The sequence below is a fragment of the Salmo salar genome, chromosome ssa13 (genome assembly GCF_905237065.1).
Source record: "Salmo salar chromosome ssa13, Ssal_v3.1, whole genome shotgun sequence".
In the NCBI taxonomy this organism is placed as follows: Eukaryota; Metazoa; Chordata; class Actinopteri; order Salmoniformes; family Salmonidae; genus Salmo; species Salmo salar.
In genome coordinates, this window is record NC_059454.1 from 56,544,675 (window position 1) to 56,563,265 (window position 18,591).

The following is an 18,591-nucleotide window of genomic DNA, read 5'->3' on the forward strand; positions in this document are numbered from 1 at the left end:
TTCTCATCGAACGAAAGAGGTATGCCCTGACCGCAGAGGCCTTTAGACCAGAAAAGGCTGCACTACCAATGTAGACGTTGAATTGACCATGCAAGCGAGCGCATTTTAGTGACCCGTGTCAACAACAGTTGCGTCCAACCCCCTTTACATATACCTACCAGCAGATGGCAGTGTTGCCTCAGAGCTGCAGAACTACTGCTGCTGCTCTGCTGCCCTCTTGGCTTCTGCATGGAAACGGAAGGCTGTGTGTGTGTCCTGCCTGGTGCACCAGGTGTGCAGGTGATGCTGTTGGTCTGTGGTGAGACCCCTGGGGTGCGGGACTGCTGGATCCAAACTACTGCAAAGCCCATGAGATGATGAGAGGGAGGGGAGGGGAAAAACAACAACAGCAGTGATACTGTAGATGCATACACAGCCTCCCTTTGTAGTCTTCTCATGCATTTCACAGCGTGGTAGGTTAAATGTTTTATATTTTACACACACTGTCTCAACGCTTACGTTCCATGCAGTGATGTTATAACTGTTCCTGCTTGTTGGTGTTTAAAGGATTGCTTTAAGTGGAATACGCCACTGGGATTATTGACATTTCTGCAATCCAAGAAGGTTGTTCTTACATTCCTCTTATCTGCCATACCATCCCTCCTACAGAGCATGTCTGTCAATCAGCTTCTAGTAGCACAAGTTTATGGTATGAGTAAGACAAAGGAAGGAAAGGAGGTGTGGTGCAGGGGGATCTGGGAAGTTGGCACAGTGAGTCCCCTTGGTGACTCTATCCAGGGTAACAACAGTCACCTGGGGCTTACATAAGAATCCACTTCCCGGGCAGCAGCACACACGCAGGAGGAGGGCTGTTCTGATATTTGGAGCCTGGCAGACGGCAAGTTCTGCAGCTAAGTAGACAGCTCTACACGGTATAGATTGCCTTTGCCAAAGGAGGGGGATTTCAATCTGTGAAATATTTCAGTTTATTCCCGGCTGTGAAAAAAAGTTGAAACGGGAGGTGTATTTTGTGCTACGCATGCTTTATGCATCGTCAGTCAGACTGTTCCCCAAGGCGGTTAGAGGTTGACAGTCATTATTCAGCCTATTTACCACTGTCATGATTTTGGAGGGCGAGTCTGCGCGGTGTTTCTCTGATGGTGCCATGGTCCACTGCATCTGTCTTGGCTAGGGGCATGTCTTTGCTGCTTCCCTCTGGAATCCATTTAATCTTGTTTTACCCCCTCCGGCCTTATGAAGGGATGGAAGAACAGGCATGCCTAGTTGGTTAGAAGGACTCCCATCTGTCTCTCTTCCTCATCTTGGCTCACACCTCTAAGCTGAAGTGACATCATCACATGTTGTGGACTGTTGGATTGTTGTTCTGGGACCTGGTGTTGAATAATGTGTCTTATCTTGCTCTACATACAGGCTTCATCAGGTTGTGGCTCCATTGATGTTGCTGCTCTTTCATCTGCCATGGCTGGTGTCTCATGTTGTTGGGTGTTGTTAAAGGCTTTCACTGTGGTGACTTGTGGCGAGTGGAATTGATGCTCTGTGTGTGTGTGTGTGTGGCACTGATGCAGAGGATAGATAATAGCACCTCTCTCATTGCTCCTCGTTTTCTTAATGGTTGATCCTCCTCTCCCTGGCTTTGGTTCTGGCTTTGGATGTGGTCCAAAGAGGTTTGTTACCTTGACTATAAACAGATGAGGACAACTACAGAAAAGTGATCAGACTACCAGACAGGTAGAATTCATTTTGCGATTCTAGATCCCTGACTGGATTTATTCATAGTGTTCTTAGGGAATATTGTGATCAGATCTTGTCCAACCCATCACTCTCTAAACTACTCACACAATCAGCATATCACCCAGCTCTCATTTAATCATAACGACCACACCACATGACCCCTCACACTCAGTATACTGCTCTGTTTGTGACAAGGTTTGATAAGATAATGACTGTCATAGCATGAGGGTAAAGAACCTGAAGAAAGCACAGCATAAGGTACGCTTGCAATGACGCACACATGCAGATGCACCAGATTTATGTAGAACATCAAAACAAACAGCTATGTGGAGCTCATTAAAACAATCGGATCCCTAAAATAAACCAGATTTATCAAATTATGAAACACACACACACACACACACTCACCCTCATTGTGATAGTGTAACTGTCCTACTGAATGTCACAGTAGGCTCCCTAAATCAACATTTTATAACAGATGGACAACCGCACCTCGGATTCATTGACATCCTTTCAACAAAGAAATTAAAGTAGAACTGCTCCCTCGACAGGGAAGGCATCCAGATTTGAACTCCAGCAGGGAATTAGCTCAATGGCCACAGCACTGAACAGCCATTTCATGCAGAAGCCTAGCTGGCTGCGTACATATGTTGTCAAATCAAATACAACAGGTGTAGACCTTACCATGAAATGCTTACTTACAAGCCCTTAACCAACAATGCAGTAAAATAAATAGTTAAGAAAATATTGACTAAATAAACAAAAGTACATTTTTTTAAATACAATTACATTACAATAACGAGGCTATATACAGGGAGTACCAGTACCGAATCAATGTGTGGGGGTACAGGTTAGTGGAGGTACTTTGTAAAGTGACTATGCATAGATAATAAACAACGAGTAGCAACAGTGTAAAATCAAAGGGGGGGTCAATGTAAATAGGCCGGGTGGCCATTTGATTAATTGTTCAGCAGTCTTATGGCTTGGGGGTAGAAGCTGTTAAGGAGTCTTTTGGTCATAGACTTGGCAGTGTCTGCTGTGCGGTAGCAGAGAGAACAGTCTATGACTTGGATGACTGGAGTCTTTGACATTTTCTTGGGCCTTCCTTCCTAGTATATACAGTACCAGTCAAGTTTGGACACACCTACTCATTCAAGAGTTTGTCTTTATTTTGACTATTTTCTGCATTGTACAATAATAGTAAAGACATCAAAACTATGAAATAATACATATGGAATCATGTAGTAACCAAAAAAGTGTCAAACAAATCAAAATATATTTGAGATTTTATGTTCTTCAAAGTAGCCACCCTTTACCTTGATGACAGCTTCGCACACTCTTGGCATTCTCTCAACCAGCTTCATGAGGAATGCTTTTCCAACAGCCTTGAAGGAGTTCCCACATATGCTGAGCACTTGTTGACTGCTTTTCACTCTGATGTCCAACTCATCCCAAACCATCTCAATTGGTGTGAGGTTGGGTGATTGTGGAGGCCAGGTAATCTGACGCAACACTCCATCACTCACTTGATCAAATAGCCCTAACACAGCCTGGAGGTGTGTTTCGGGTCATTGTCCTGTTGAAAAACAAATGATAGTCCTACTAAGTGCAAACCAGATGGGATGGCCTATTGCTGCAGAGTTCTGTGGTAGCCATGCTGGTTAAGTGCACCTTGAATTCTAAATAAATCACTGACAGTGTCACCAGCAAAGCATTCACACACCATTACACCTCCTCCTCCATGCTTCACGGTGGGAACCCCACATGGGGAGATCATCTGTTCACCTACTCTGCATCTCACAAAGACACAGCAGTTGGAACCAAAGGACAGATTTCCACTGGTCTAATGTCCATTGCTCGTGTTTCTTGGCCCAAACAAGTCTCTTCTTCTTATTGGTGTCCTTTAGTAGTGGTTTCTTTACAGAAATTTGATCATGAAGGCCTGATTTCACGCAGTCTCCTCTGAACAGTTGATGTTGAGATGTGTCTGTTACTTGAACTCTGAAGTATTTATTTAGGCTAGTATCTGAGGCTGGTAACTCTAACAAACGTATCCTCTGGGTGAACTATGCACAAGTTTTGGGACACTGTAAAGTCCATGGAGAATAAGAGCTGATAAATCCATGATAATGAAGAATTTCAATAAGCATTTCTCTATGGCTTCCATGCTTTCCACCTGGCCACCCCGACTCCGGCCAGCAGCTCTGCACCCCCCCCACTTCTCCTTTACCCAAATCCAGACAGCTGATGTTCTGATAGAGCTGCAAAATCTGGATCCCTACAAATCAGCTAGGCTAGACAATCTGGACCCTCTCTTCCTAAAATTAGAAGAGAGGTTTTGGAAAGTGGCTGCGGTGTTCTGTACCTTACATACCTATATCCATCCTGCCCTGCCTTTCTAAAGTCTTTGAAAGCCAAGTGAACAAACAGATCACCGACCATTTCGAATCCCACCGTACCTTCTCCGCTATGCAATCTGGTTTCCGTGCTGGTCACGGGTGCACCTCAGTCACACTCAAGGTCCTTTTATTTTATTTATTTCACCTTTATTTAACCAGGTAGGCTAGTTGAGAACAATTTATCATTTACAGTACAACTACGACCTGGCCAAGATAAAGCAAAGCAGTGCGACACAAACAACAACACAGAGTTACACATGGAATAAACAAGCATACAGTCAATAACACAGTAGAAAAAAAGAAAGTCTATATACAGTGTGTGCAAATGGCATGAGGAGGTAGGCAATAAATAGGCCATAGTAGCGAGGTAATTACAATTTGGCAGATTAACACTGGAGTGATAAATGAGCAGATGATGATGTGCAAGTAGAGATACTGGTGTGCAAAAGAGCAGAAAAGTAAATACAAACAATATGGGGATCAGGTAGGTAGATTGGGTGGGCTATTTACAGATGGACTATGTACAGCTGCAGCGATCGGTTAGCTGCTCAGATAGCTGATGTTTAAAGTTGGTGAGGGAAATATAAGTCTAATGCTTCAGCGATTTTTGCAATTTGTTCCAGTCATTGGCAGCAGAGAACTGGAAGGAAAGGCGGCCAAAGGAGGTGTTGGCTTTGGGGATGACCAGTGAGATATACCTGCTGGAGCGCGTGCTAATGGTGGGTGTTGTTATCGTGACCAGTGAGCTGAGATAAGGTGGAGCTTTACCTAGCATAGATTTATAGATGACCTGGAGCCAGTGGGTCTGGCTACGAATATGTAGCGAGGGCCAGCCGACTAGAGCATACAGGTCGCAGTGGTGGGTGGTATAAGGGGCTTTGGTAACAAAACGGATGGCACAGTGATAGACTGCATCCAGTTTGTTGAGTAGAGTATTGGAAGCTATTTTGTAGATGACATCGTCGAGGATCGGTAGGATAAAGGTCCTAAACGATATCATAACCGCCATCGATAAAAGACAGTACTGTGCAGTCGTCTTCATCGACCTGGCCAAGGCTTTCGACTTCTTATCGGCAGACTCAACAGCCTTGGTTTCTCTAATGACTGCCTTGCCTGGTTCTTCTCAGATAGAGTTTAGTGTTTCAAATCGGAGGTCCTGTTGTCCGGTTCTCTGGCAGTCTCTATGGGGGTGCCGCAGGGTTCAATTCTCGGGCCAACTCTTTTCTCTGTATATATCAATGATGTCCTTCTTGCTGCGGGTGATTCTTTGATCCACCTCTACGCAGACGACACCATTCTATATACATCTGTCCCTCCTTTGTATACTGTGTTAACCTGTCTGGGCCAGTGGGACGCTTGCGTCCCACCCTAATCAACAGCCAGTGGAATCGCGTTGCGCTAAATGCAAAACCTCATTAATGCTATAACTTCAATTTCTCAAACATATGACTATTTTACACCGTTTTATAGATACACCTCTCCTGAATCGAACCACGTTGTCCGATTTCAAAAAGGCTTTACAGCAAAAGCAAAACATTAGATTATGTCAGCAGAGTACCCAGCCAGAAATAATCACACAGCCATTTTCAAAGCAACTAGCATGCATCACAAATACCCAAAACACAGCTAAATGCAGCACTAACCTTTGACAACCTTCATCAGATGACACTCCTAGGACATCATGTTACACAACACATGCATTTTTTGTTAGATAAAGTTCATATTTATATATAAAAACAGCATTTTACATCGGCGCATGACGTTCAGAAAATCTTTTCCCTCAAATGCTTCCGATGATCAGCGCTACAATTTACAAAATTACTATTCGAAAACATTGTTAAAATGTAATATTGTCATTCAAAGACTTATAGATTAACATGTCTTGAATGCCATCTCTTTGCCAGATTTAAAAATAACTTTACTGGGAAATCACACTTTGCAATAAACAACGTGGTATGCCCAGAAAAGAAGTCTATGTTGGAGCCATCTTGGAACGATCAACCATCAAAAATACTATTGTAAATAATCCCTTACCTTTGATTATCTTTATCAGAAGGCACTTCTAGGAATACCAGGTCCATAACAAATGTAGTTTTGTTCAAAAAAGTTAATAATTTATGTCCCAATAGTGTTAGCGCGCTCCGAAGGCTAGTAAAAATGTACCGTGTGCGTCTGACTTGTCGTCAGGAATGAGCAAAAAAAATATATTTAAGTTCGTTCAAACATGTCAAACGTTGTATAACATAAATCTTTAGGGGCTTTTTCAACCAGGGCTTCAATAATATTCCATTGGGACGGTTGCATTGTCTTTCAAAACGTTTCGAAAAGGGAGAGTACCCATGGTAATGGCCCATCCCCTGTGACCAAGGTAAACATCCTCTCTTTCAGTCAATTTTGATGGTAGGAGGCTCAAACCACTTTGTAAAGACTGGGGACATCTAGTGGAAGCCATAGGAAGTGCTAAATGAATTGCAAGCCCCTGTGTGTTTCAATGGCAAATGTTTGAAGCGATATCCACACATCAGATTTCAGTTTCCTGTCAGGATTTGTCTCAGGGTTTTGACTGCCATATGAGTTCTGTTATACTCACAGACACCATTCAAACAGTTTTAGAAACTTTAGGGTGTTTTCTATCCAAATCAAACAATTATATGCATATTCTAGTTACTGGGCAGGAGTAGTAACCAGATTAAATCGGGTACGTTTTTTTATCCGGCTGTGCAAATACTGCCCCCTAGCCCTAACAGATTTTAACTAACCTCCAAATGAGCTTCAATGCCATACAGCACTCCTTCCGTGGCCTCTAAATGCTAGTAAAACAAAATGCATGCTCTTCAACCGATCGCTGCCCGCACCCACCCGCCCAGCTAGCATCACTACTCTGGACGGTTGTGACTTTGAATATGTGGACAACTATAAATACCTAGGTGTCTGGCTAGACTGTAAACACTCCTTCCAGACTCACATTAAGCATCTCCAATCCAAAAATAAATCTAGAATCGGCTTCCTATTTGGCAAAAAAGCCTCCATGCTGCCAAACATACCCTCGTAAAACTGACTATCCTACCGATCCTTGACTTCGGCGATGTCATTTACAAAATAGCCTCCAACACTCTACTCAGCAAATTGGATGCAGTCTATCACAGTGCCATCCGTTTTGTCACCAAAGCCCAATATACTACCCACCACTGCGACCTGCATGCTCTCGTTGGCTGGTCCTCGCTACATATTCGTCGCCAAACCCACTGGCTCCAGGTCATCGATAAGTCTTTGCTAGGTATAGCTCTGCCTTATCTCAGCTCATTGGTCACAATAGCAACACCAAACCATAGCATGCGCTCCAGCAGGTATATTTCACTGGTAACGTTACTCATTTCATAACCTTTATGGTGTTATATTCAATCGTGCTTATGTAGCTAGCTACATTCTTCTATTAGCTCTGTAAAACAATGCTAATTGCGTCAGAGAAGTATTAGCTTGTTGTATTTTGACGCTACCCTGTCCTTACGACTCCCAAGTGGCACAGCAGTCTAAGGCACAGCATCTCCGTGCTCGAGGCGTCACTACAGACACCCTGGTTCAAATCCAGGCTGTGTTTCTATCAAAGTAAGTGCCTTATTACGTTATAAAAGTTTCTGTATGTGATTTGTATGCAAACTGTACGTCCAATTACAAAAAATAACTTATTCAGTAATCATCTCACCTGTTAGTTGGTGGTGAACTATGTGGCCATTGAGGGCAGCAGTGTTGATCAGATGGAAAAATATATTCTTATACCACTTGGTAGTTTTCCGAGCGCATTCCACAAAGCTGTTTATCATGTCCACCTTATCCACTGCCCCCATTTGGAGGTTATACCCAAGCACACAGTCTGGTTAGATTTTTCTCTCTCCCGTCAGGTGGTCCACCTTCCCTGTGGCTGACATGGTTGCTGTATGGACAGTGGAGAGGATATGGATATCTCGTTGGTCATGCCATTTTACTGCCAGCTGTTAACCGTTCTCCTTGAACTCCACCTCCCCTCTCTGCATCTTCCTGCATCTGAATACTGGCATCCCCTTCCTGTTCGACCTGACTGTGCCACAGGCCCCTGTGCTGTTGGAGAGCAGATGCTGGAAGAGTGTGGGACTGCTGTACCAATTGTCCACATACAAAGTGTGTCCCTTGCTGAGATGAGGAGCCAGCATGGCCATCACCACGGACCTGGACACCCCAAGCCCCTCATAATGTTGGATGTCAGTGGTGGAACCTGTGTAGACTATAATGTCCTGGACAAATCCTGTCTTCACGTTGCTCATGACAAAGAACTTGACCCCAAACCTGTGCCTTTTGGAGGGAATATATTGACGAAACGCCAGCCTACCTTTCCATAACATACATGAAGGGCACATTTTGGCATTTGCTAAATGATCGATGACAAACTCCATATTGCAAATGTACAGTCCCTTACTAGACGTCCGCGATTGTTTGTAAAATTCGCGGATGGCATCGGGCCGTTTACCGGGGCCCGCTCTTCCGGGAAGTCATCGAACGAAGTCTCTCGGACATTCGGTTTCTGTTTTATAAAATGTTCAAATTTTGGTCATTTTTCCGCTGTCCCGGTAAATTCCGGCAGATAGCGAATGGAATCTTATTGCAAATGTACAAAACATCACCAATCACGACATGGCCATTTCTTCTGAACGGAAAAGACTTCAAAGACAACTTGGTGAGCATAGGTTTGGCATAATGGGCAGTTAGCCCCGAACAAGATGGTGTCGAGGCCTCAACGCTTTTTGAGTTAAGGCCATTTTTCTGGGATTAGAGGTCAAAAATGAAAATAGAGCGCTAATTTGACCGCTTCACATCAAAGTACATGAACATACGGTATCAGGAAAAAAAGAACCAGCCATTTATCTATCGTAATTTAAGAGAAATCGTACAATTGGCGATGTTCAAATTTTTTTTCACCAAAAGTTACAGATCCAGTTATAGCGTGTTCAGACGAATCTGTTAAGGTGGGTTTCGGAGCTCTGCGAGATTTCTGTGATTTTCTGAAATAACACACACTCATTCAACCCTCTGTAAATAAGTCCGTTCTTAACCTGTTTAGGATAGGGGGCAGTATTTTCACGGCCGGATAAAAAACGTACCCGATTTAATCTGGTTATTACTCCTGCCCAGAAACTAGAATATGCATATAATTGTTTGATTTGGATAGAAAACACCCTAAAGTTTCGAAAACAGTTTGAATGGTGTCTGTGAGTATAACAGAACTCGTATGGCAGGCCAAAACCTGAGAAGATTCCAAACAGGAAGTGCCCTCTCTGACCATTTCTTGGCCTTCTATAGCCTCTTTATCGAAAACAGAGGATCTCTGCTGTAACGTGACATTTTCTAAGACTCCCATAGGCTCTCAGAAGGCGCCAGAACATTGAATGATGACTCTGCAGTCCCTGGCTGAAAAACAGTAGCGCATTTGGATAGTGGTCGATCTGATAGGGTGTGATAGGGCAATGATAGGGCCTGGCACGAATTACAAATTCCTCAAATCCAAAAACTTCAATTTTTCAAACATATGACTATTTTACACCATTTTAAAGACAAGACTCTCCTTTATCTAACCACATTGTCCGATTTCGAAAAGGCTTTACAACGAAAGCAAAACATTAGATTACGTCAGGAGAGTACCCAGCCAGAAATAATCAGACACCCATTTTTCAAGCTAGCATATAATGTCACAAAAACCAAAACCACAGCTAAATGCAGCACTAACCTTTGATGATCTTCATCAGATGACACTCCTAGGACATTATGTTATACAATACATGCATGTTTTGTTCAATCAAGTTCATATTTATATCAAAAACCAGCTTTTTACATTAGCATGTGACGTTCAGAACTAGCATTCCCACCGAACACTTCCGGTGAATTTACTAAGTTACTCACGATAAACGTTCACAAAAAACATAATTATTTTAAGAATTATAGATACAGAACTCCTTTATGCAATCGCGGTGTCCGATTTTAAAATAGCTTTTCGGTGAAAGCACATTTTGCAATATTCTGAGTAGATAGCCCGGCCATCACAGGCTAGCTATTTTGACACCCACCAAGTTTGGTACTCACCAAACTCAGATTTACTATAAGAAAAATTGGATTACCTTTGCTGTTCTTCGTCAGAATGCACTCCCAGGACTTCTACAACAAATGCTGGTTTGGTTCCAAATAATCCATAGTTATATCCAAATAGCGGCGTTTTGTTTGTGCGTTCAAGACACTATCTGAAGGGTAACGAAGGGTGACGCGCCGGCGCATATCGTGACAAAACATTTCAAAATATTCCATTACCGTACTTCGAAGCATGTCAAACGTTGTTTAAAATAAATTTTTATGCGATTTTTCTCGTAAAATAGCGAGAATATTCCGACCGGGAGACGTCGTTTTCGTTCAAAGACTGAAAATGTAAAATGGACTCTTCACGTGCGCGCCCGTCTTATTGTTCTCAGATCGACCACTATCCAAATGCGCTACTGTTTTTCAGCCAGGGACTGCAGAGTCATCATTCAACGTTCTGGCACCTTCTGAGAGCCTATGGGAGCCTTAGAAAGTGTCACGTTACAGCAGAGATCCTCTGTTTTCAATAAAGAGGCTAAAGAAGGCCAAGAAATGGTCAGAGAGGGCACTTCCTGTTTGGAATCTTCTCAGGTTTTGGCCTGCCATATGAGTTCTGTTATACTCACAGACACCATTCAAACAGTTTTAGAAACTTTAGAGTGTTTTCTATCCAAACCAAACAATTATATGCATATTCTAGTTTCTGGGCAGGAGTAATAAACAGATTATATCTGGTACGTTTTTGATCCGGCCGTGAAAATACTGCCCCCTATCCATAACATGTTAACAGTGAAAAGGTGTTTACATCAAACAGTTTGCAATGACTTCTTTCCCCATAGGAATACATTGCCTGCTCCCCTAAATTCAACCTGAAGCCTATGCGGGTTATGAATGCCTTATGAACCTGTCTTCGATGACAATTCATCAGGCCACTATGAGGTCTACCTGTGTTGATTCTTAGCTTCCTGGAGCAACCAGAAGTGGTTCAATTCACCCTAAAGGTGTTTTGATGTACCAAACGGGCAGTTTGTGAAAATCACTGCATTCAACCCTGTGTATATCAGTCAATTCTTAACGTAAAGACTTTAAATTCAGGATTCTGTAAGAGCATACGCCATTGAGGATATGTGTGTACTTTTAGCTTCCTGTACCAACCGGAAGTGCCTGAAATTGGGATCATAGGGGCTGTTTCGAAGGGTTAAAAGTTCAGATGTTTCCAAAACTTCATATTTGTGATTAGACAACCCTCATGAACTGTAAATCAATCATTTCTCCCATCAGATTTCCAAGAAATGCTCACACACAAACACAGCAAGGACGGAGTGACATAGTGTGGGGCTTACAGACACACAGAGCCTGCAATAGTTACCTTTGTTCGAACTATCAAAGAACCGTCAGACCTAGAGCTCTGAAACTTTAGAAACCTGTTGTAGAGCTCAAGTTGATAGTGCATGGTGAGTTATGTGGCTCTAGAAGGTTCTCAGACCGAGGAACAGCCTCGAACATTTGCAATAACTCAATTAATTTTGACCATCACGAAAATGACGACATTTAGAAAAGTCCCCGAGTCACAAGACTAGGTGCATTGAAACCGCCTCAGCCCATAGAGACGGACCCTAACATTTCTGTCCGATATCTCATTCAAGGACCCCGTAGCAACGCACGGAAAATGTGGATTTTCAGCACCAATTAATGTTGTTGCTCGGGCTCCATATGACCTATCAAGCCAAAACTTGGGATTCGGGGTCGCCTCAGCTAGGCCTACACAATGTCAGAACTGGACCCGCAACTAGAACGTAACTACATGTTTTATGTTTTTATTATGGTTTAAACAGAAGGCACTGTGAATTTTGGGCCTGCTCTGAAATATGTGATAGTTGGCTTCTAAACTAGTTTAAAAAAGTGGGTGTCAGTTTGTATCAGTTTGGTGTCAGAATGATATCTAATTGACTGATGGACGGTGACTTGCTGGCTGACTTTTGTCCATTTGCAATATGTTTAACCTCTCTGGGCTAGGTGGGACGTGACGGTCCCACACTATTCAGCAGCCAGTGATATAGCATGGCGCGAAATACAAAACAGCAAAAATATCATAATTTCAATTTCTCAAACATACGACTATTTTACACCATTTTAACCTCTCTCGGGTATGTGGGACGAAATCGTCCCACCCTATTCAACAGCTACTGAGAAATCAGAGCGCCAAATTTAAAACCACAAAATGTCATAATTCAAAGTTCTCAAACATAGGACTATTTAACACCATTTTATAGATACACTTCTCCTGAATCGAACCACGTTGTCCGATTTCCAAAAGGCTTTACAGCGAAAGCAAAACATTAGATTGTTAGGAGAGTACATCGACACAATAACCACACAGCCATTTCCTAAGCAACTAGCATGCATCACAAATACCCAAAACACAGCTAAATGAAGCACTAACCTTTGACGATCTTCATCAAATGACACTCCTAGGACATTGTTATACAATACATGCATTTTTTTGTTCGATAAAGTTCATATTTATATCTAAAAACAGCATTTTACATCGGCGCGTTATGTTCAGAAAATATTTTCCCTGAAATACTGCCGGTGAATCAGCGCCACAATTTACAAAAATACTTGTCATAAACGTTGATACAAAATTAAACTGTCATTCAAAGAATTATAGATGAACATCTCCTTTATGCAAACGCTATGAAAGATTTCAAAAAAGCTTCACGAGGAAAGCACTCTTTGCAATAATCTGAGTACTGAGCTCAGAAAAATACACTAGGCTATACAGATAGCCGCCATCTTGGAGTCATCTAAAATCATAATTTGCATTAGAAATATTCCCTTACCTTTGATGATCTTCATCAGAATGCACTTCCAGGAATCCCAGGTCCACAACAAATGTTGTTTTGTTTGATAAAGTCCATAATTTATGTCCAAATAACTCCTTGTTGTTCGTGCGTCCAGTAAGCTACTCCAAGTGTAGAAAGCGCGCGGACGATGTCGCAACGAAAAGTTAAAAAAAGTTGTATTTACGTTCGTTCAAACATGTCAGATGTTGTAAAACATCAATCTTTAGGGCCTTCAGAACGTGAAGATTCAGTAATATTTCAACCGGACGGTTCCTGTGTCTTGAAAAAGTTTTTGGAACGGGAGGATCCATCTTCATGAACGCGCACCAAGAAGTGATGTCATTCTCTGGGTGACAAACTTCCCAGGGTTCTCATTTGGTCTCTGTTCATCGTAGACGCTTCAAACAACTTTCTAAAGACTGTTGACATCTAGTGGAAGCCTTAGGAAGTGCAAATGAACCCTAACTCACCGTGTGTTCGATTGGCAATGACTTGAAAGGACTACAAGCACCAGAATTCTCACTTCCTGCTTAGATTTTTCTCTGGACTTTGCCTGCCATATGAGTTCTGTTATACTCACAGACATCATTCAAACAGTTTTAGAAACTTCAGAGTGTTTTCTATCCAAATCTACTAATAATATGCATATTCCAGTTCCTGGGCCTGAGTAATAGGCCGTTTAATTTGGGTACGTTTTTCATCCGGCCGTGAAAATACTGCCCCCTACCCTAGTGAAGTTAAAGATAAACTTCTCGTTAATCCAAACACATTGTCCGATTTCAAAAAGGCTTTACAGCGAAAGCAAAACATTAGATTATGTTAGGAGAGTACATAGACAAAAATAACCACACAGCCATTTTCCATGCAAGGACATGTCACAAACCCCAAAACACAGCTAAATGAAGCACTAACCTTTGACGATCTTCATCAGATGACACTCCTAGGACATTATGTTACACAATACATGTATGTTTTGTTCGATAAAGTTCATATTTATATCCAAAAACAGCATTTTACATTGGCGCGTGATGTTCAGAAAATGTATTCCCACCAAACCATCCGGTGAATGTGCACATCAATTTACAAAAATACTCATCATAAACGTTGACAAAATACATAACAATTATTTTAAGAATTATTAGATACAGTACTCCTTTATGCTACTGCTGTGTCAGATTTTAAAATAGCTTTACGGAGAAAGCACATTTTTCAATATTCTGAGTACATAGCTCACCATCACAGCAAGCTATACAGACACCCGCCAAGTTCGAGGTCACCTAAACTCAGAATTAGTATTATAAATATTCTCTTACCTTTGCTGATCTTCGTCAGAATGCACTCCCAGGACTGCTACTTCCACAAGAAATGTTGTTTTTGTTCGAAATAATCCATATTTATGTCCAAATACCTCCGTTTTGTTCGTGCGTACAGAGCACTATCCAAAGGCATAACGCGCGAGCACGGTACCAGAGACGAAAAGTCTAAATGTTCCATTACCCTACTTAGAAGCATGTCAAACGCTGTTTAAAATCAATCTTTATGGGATTTTTAAACATAAAATTGCGATAATATTCCAACCGGACAATAGTATATTCATTTAAGAAGAAAAAGAAGGAACGACGCGCTCGCGGGATCGCGCATATCCAATCCCTTTGTCCCCAGGCAGTCCACTGATTGACTGAGCTCCTATACTCTGCCCAGTGACAGGAGAATGCTGAAAGAACTTTCTGAAAGCTGTTGACAGCCAATGGAAGCCTTAGGAAGTGCAACGTGACCCCACAGACACTGTAGTTTTGATAGAGATTCAAAAGAAGAACTACAATTCTCAGACTTTCCACTTCCTGGTTGGATTTTTCTCAGGTTTTTGCCTGCCATATGAGTTCTGTTATACTCACAGACACCATTCAAACAGTTTCAGAAACTTCAGTGTTTGCTATCCAAATCTACTAATAATATGCATATTCTAGTTTCTGGGCCAGAGTAGTAACCAGTTTAATTTGGGTATGTTTTTCATCCGGCCGTGAAAATACTGCCCCCTACACCTTGACAGGTTAAACAGTGATAGACCATCACCAAATGGACATGATGAAATCAACACAATGAGCAATGGAGAGGAACCACTATCACTGCCCGACCATCCTGAGTTTATCGGGCCAGTCAATTTTGCATTTCTGCAGTATTTTTGAGCATGTCAAATTCGTGATGGTAAATGCCAATTGAAACATATTGCAAATGGACAGCCGTGCACCTGGTGATTGGAATGGGTTACCAGGAGCACATTTTTAAAATGTTTTTTAATGCCTTTAGGGGGGAGCAAGGGGTCTACGGTAGGGTAGGGAGCATCCACCATCCGTGCCCATCCAATAGGGGGCGCCCCTGTTAATTTTGGATGTTTTTCAAAAAATCTTTGAAAAACAACAGTCCCACATAATTCATGACAAATAGACCATCTAGGTTGATTCATGGCTTAACATAGTGCTATATATCATTTGGGCAGTATAAATGCCATTTGGACATGGTTGACTGACTTCTGGGTTTGGAAACTGACTTCCTATGATCGTACATGGCAAATGGACATAACATCCTGATTTGGCACTTTCAATACTTTCATATTGCATTTGGACATTTCTCATTGCATTTGGCAATGGTTCACTGACTTTTGACTTTGACTTTTGACTTCCTATGAAATCAGATGCCTTAAGGACAAGTAATTATTATTTTTTTAAATAATAAAATATGACAAAAGTATGTTCATACAGATCTTATACATGTATAATTGACCAAAGAAATGGAAAGAATTTCAAAAAACGGTCCAGAAAGCACTTTCTTAAGGGGCTGATACGTTTTTTTTTTCTTTCAAATTTTCAAAATTTGACCCTTGGGTCTTGACTTGATATGCATTTGCAATATGAAAATTTACGGTGGTGCGTGCTCGCCATCTATTGGATTTTTGCTGTGTTACACTTGGCATTTGCCATATGGCATTTGCAATATGTTTTGAATGAAACGGCGTCCAATTGAGTGTTATTGTACATCGTGTATATGTTTCGTACGGTGCCAATAAGATCCCATTCATTTTTGTCCATTTCAGGGGGGTATTCCCTTACATCAGGTACTCATCAATGCTTAGGTCCTTGTATGGCGCAAAGACCAGACCAAATGCTGATGTCAGGCTGGTGTGAACATTTCTTATTTTGAATAACTGGTCATTTAGGATGGCTGTAGCATTGTTGACGAAATGCAGGCATCGCAGCAGAACTAGGAAGCGGTCTTGGGAAAAGAGGGTGGCAAAGATGCAAACATAGGATCTGTGCGCCAGTATTCTCTTAGGGAGTTCTTCTTTACTATCCCCATGAGAAGGACTGTCACCAGGAAGGTATACATTTCACTATTTGTGGTCGTCACCCATTTAGTGAGTTTCCCCCTCACTCCTGGCTCTCTCTTCTCCCTTAGCTCCAAGGCACAGCGATTGGTCTCCTCTACTATGTCTCCCACCAGCTCCTCTGTTAGAAATGCCAAGGGGTGTTGCACTCCAGGCTGGGACTCATCAAAGCAAACAGCAGGGCCAGGAGGGGTGAAATGGCTGGCGGCCTTCCAGCTACCACAGAACTCCTGTACTTCATCCACTGTTGGTCTGCCTCCATCACCACCAGCATCTTCAAAGGGACCTATGTCTTCGTCAGTGGACAAGGAATCCTCAGATTCAGGGTTCTCAATGGCTACAAGGTTGGGGGGCAGCTCCTCACTGTCACTGTCAGAATCTGATTCCTGACTTTCAGACTAATTGTCAGAATTGAAAAAATCTCCAGAATTTCTGCATTTGTGAGTTGTCTCCTTTTGAAAAACATAGCTAATGCTACAGCTTATCTCACTAGCTATATACATAAACAACAACACTGAATGGCTCAGTGGGAGTGAGAGGTTACGTGAATGACTGCCATGCCACTTGTATCAATAAATCACTCAGAAAATGTTTTGTGTGGTAATTATTGATACATTTACTGTTTTATTCACATGTTTTCAAGTACTATTGACAAATCATGCATTCCGATTCTTGCGGAGATTGTAATGGGCACATATTATGTGTGTAAAATACTTTTTTGAAGGTTGTACTGATTCTGATGAGCTAAGCTAATTCCAGCTATGTGTGGAGCCATGTTTGTTGACATACAATGCATTCTGGGTGTCACGTAATTTTCTGTCGGACCAAAGATGTTATAACAAAATTAGGTGAGTAAGGGTTCACAAATTTTTTGAGAACTTCGGAAGTGAATGGTGGGATGTGAACGATGGTAGACAACACACCCCCTTCAACACGCATACTATAAACAGACCAAACTCATCTTGTCTTCTCTTATTATCTTTGGTTTCTCTGAGAAAATAAAAACATGGAGGCGTGCAGAAACTACCCATCGTCGGATTACTTTCGATTTATATAAAGTGTTTTACTCAATTATTTCGGTCAATGCTGAGCTCACCCGTGATGTGATTAATTATAATAGTAATTGCTATTAGCTAATTCATATTGTAGTTTATGTCAGGCGAGAGTTATAAAAATATGACCGCTTGTGTTATGTCAATCTTTCCTCAGTTAGCGCTAGGACAAATGTAGCCTACATTTTTTTCGGTTTGGATGATTGTGTTATGCTGTAGATACTTCTGTGAATGTCTGAACATTGCATCTAAAAATAAACTGCTCACATTGTGGACATAACTTTGTAAGGACTGTGATTGCGCAAAATGTTTCTAAAAAAACAGTGTTGCCAGCTCAAATGCTGATTGTTGCGTCATTCGAAACTGGCCGTTCTAATCACACCGGTTTGATCGTACGCTACAGGAACCACTGTAGAATGATCACACCCGTGTGTTGGTACGTGTGAAAAGGTTAAAGGTCTTACTCACATCGGCTGCGGAGAGCGTGGTCACACAGTTGTCCGGAACAGCTGATGCTCTCATGCATGTTTCAATGTTACTTGCCTCGAAGCAAGCATATAAGTTATTTAGCTCATCTGGTAGACTCGTGTCACTGGGCAGCTCTCGGCTGTGCTTCCCTTTGTAGTCTGTAATAGTTTGCAAGCCCTGCCACATCCGACGAGTGTCGGAGACAGTGTAGTACGATTCGATCTTAGTCCTGCATTGACGCTTTGCCTGTTTGATGGTTTGTCGGAGGGCATAGCGAGATTTCTTATAAGCTTCCGGGTTAGAGTCCCGCTCCTTGAAAGTGGCAGCTCTACCCTTTAGCTCAGTGCGAATGTTGCCTGTAATCCATGTCTTCTGGTTGGGGTATGTACGTGCAGTCACTGTGGGGATGACGTCATCGATGCACTTATTGATGAAACCAGTGACTGATGTGGTGTACTCAAATCAAACTTTATTTGTCACATGCGCCAAATACAACAAGTGTAGACCTTACTGTGAAATGCTTACTTACAAGCTCTTAACCAACAGTGCAGTTCAGGAAGAGTTAAGAAAATATTTACCAAATAAACTAAATAAAAAAGTAATAAAAAGTAAAACAA

At 41.9% G+C, this 18,591-nt stretch overlaps 1 protein-coding gene across 1 annotated transcript; it reads right to left on the bottom strand.

The window, feature by feature from the left end:
* Positions 1-8,122: 8,122 nt before the first annotated feature.
* LOC123726161 (piggyBac transposable element-derived protein 4-like) lies at positions 8,123-16,343 on the bottom strand (the record flags this gene model as incomplete). The annotated part of the gene is made up of 2 exons (XM_045692766.1): positions 8,123-8,512; positions 16,188-16,343. Coding segments are annotated over 2 exons (546 nt in total), but the record flags the coding sequence as incomplete, so codon positions are not given.
* Between the last annotated feature and the right edge of the window lie 2,248 nt (positions 16,344-18,591).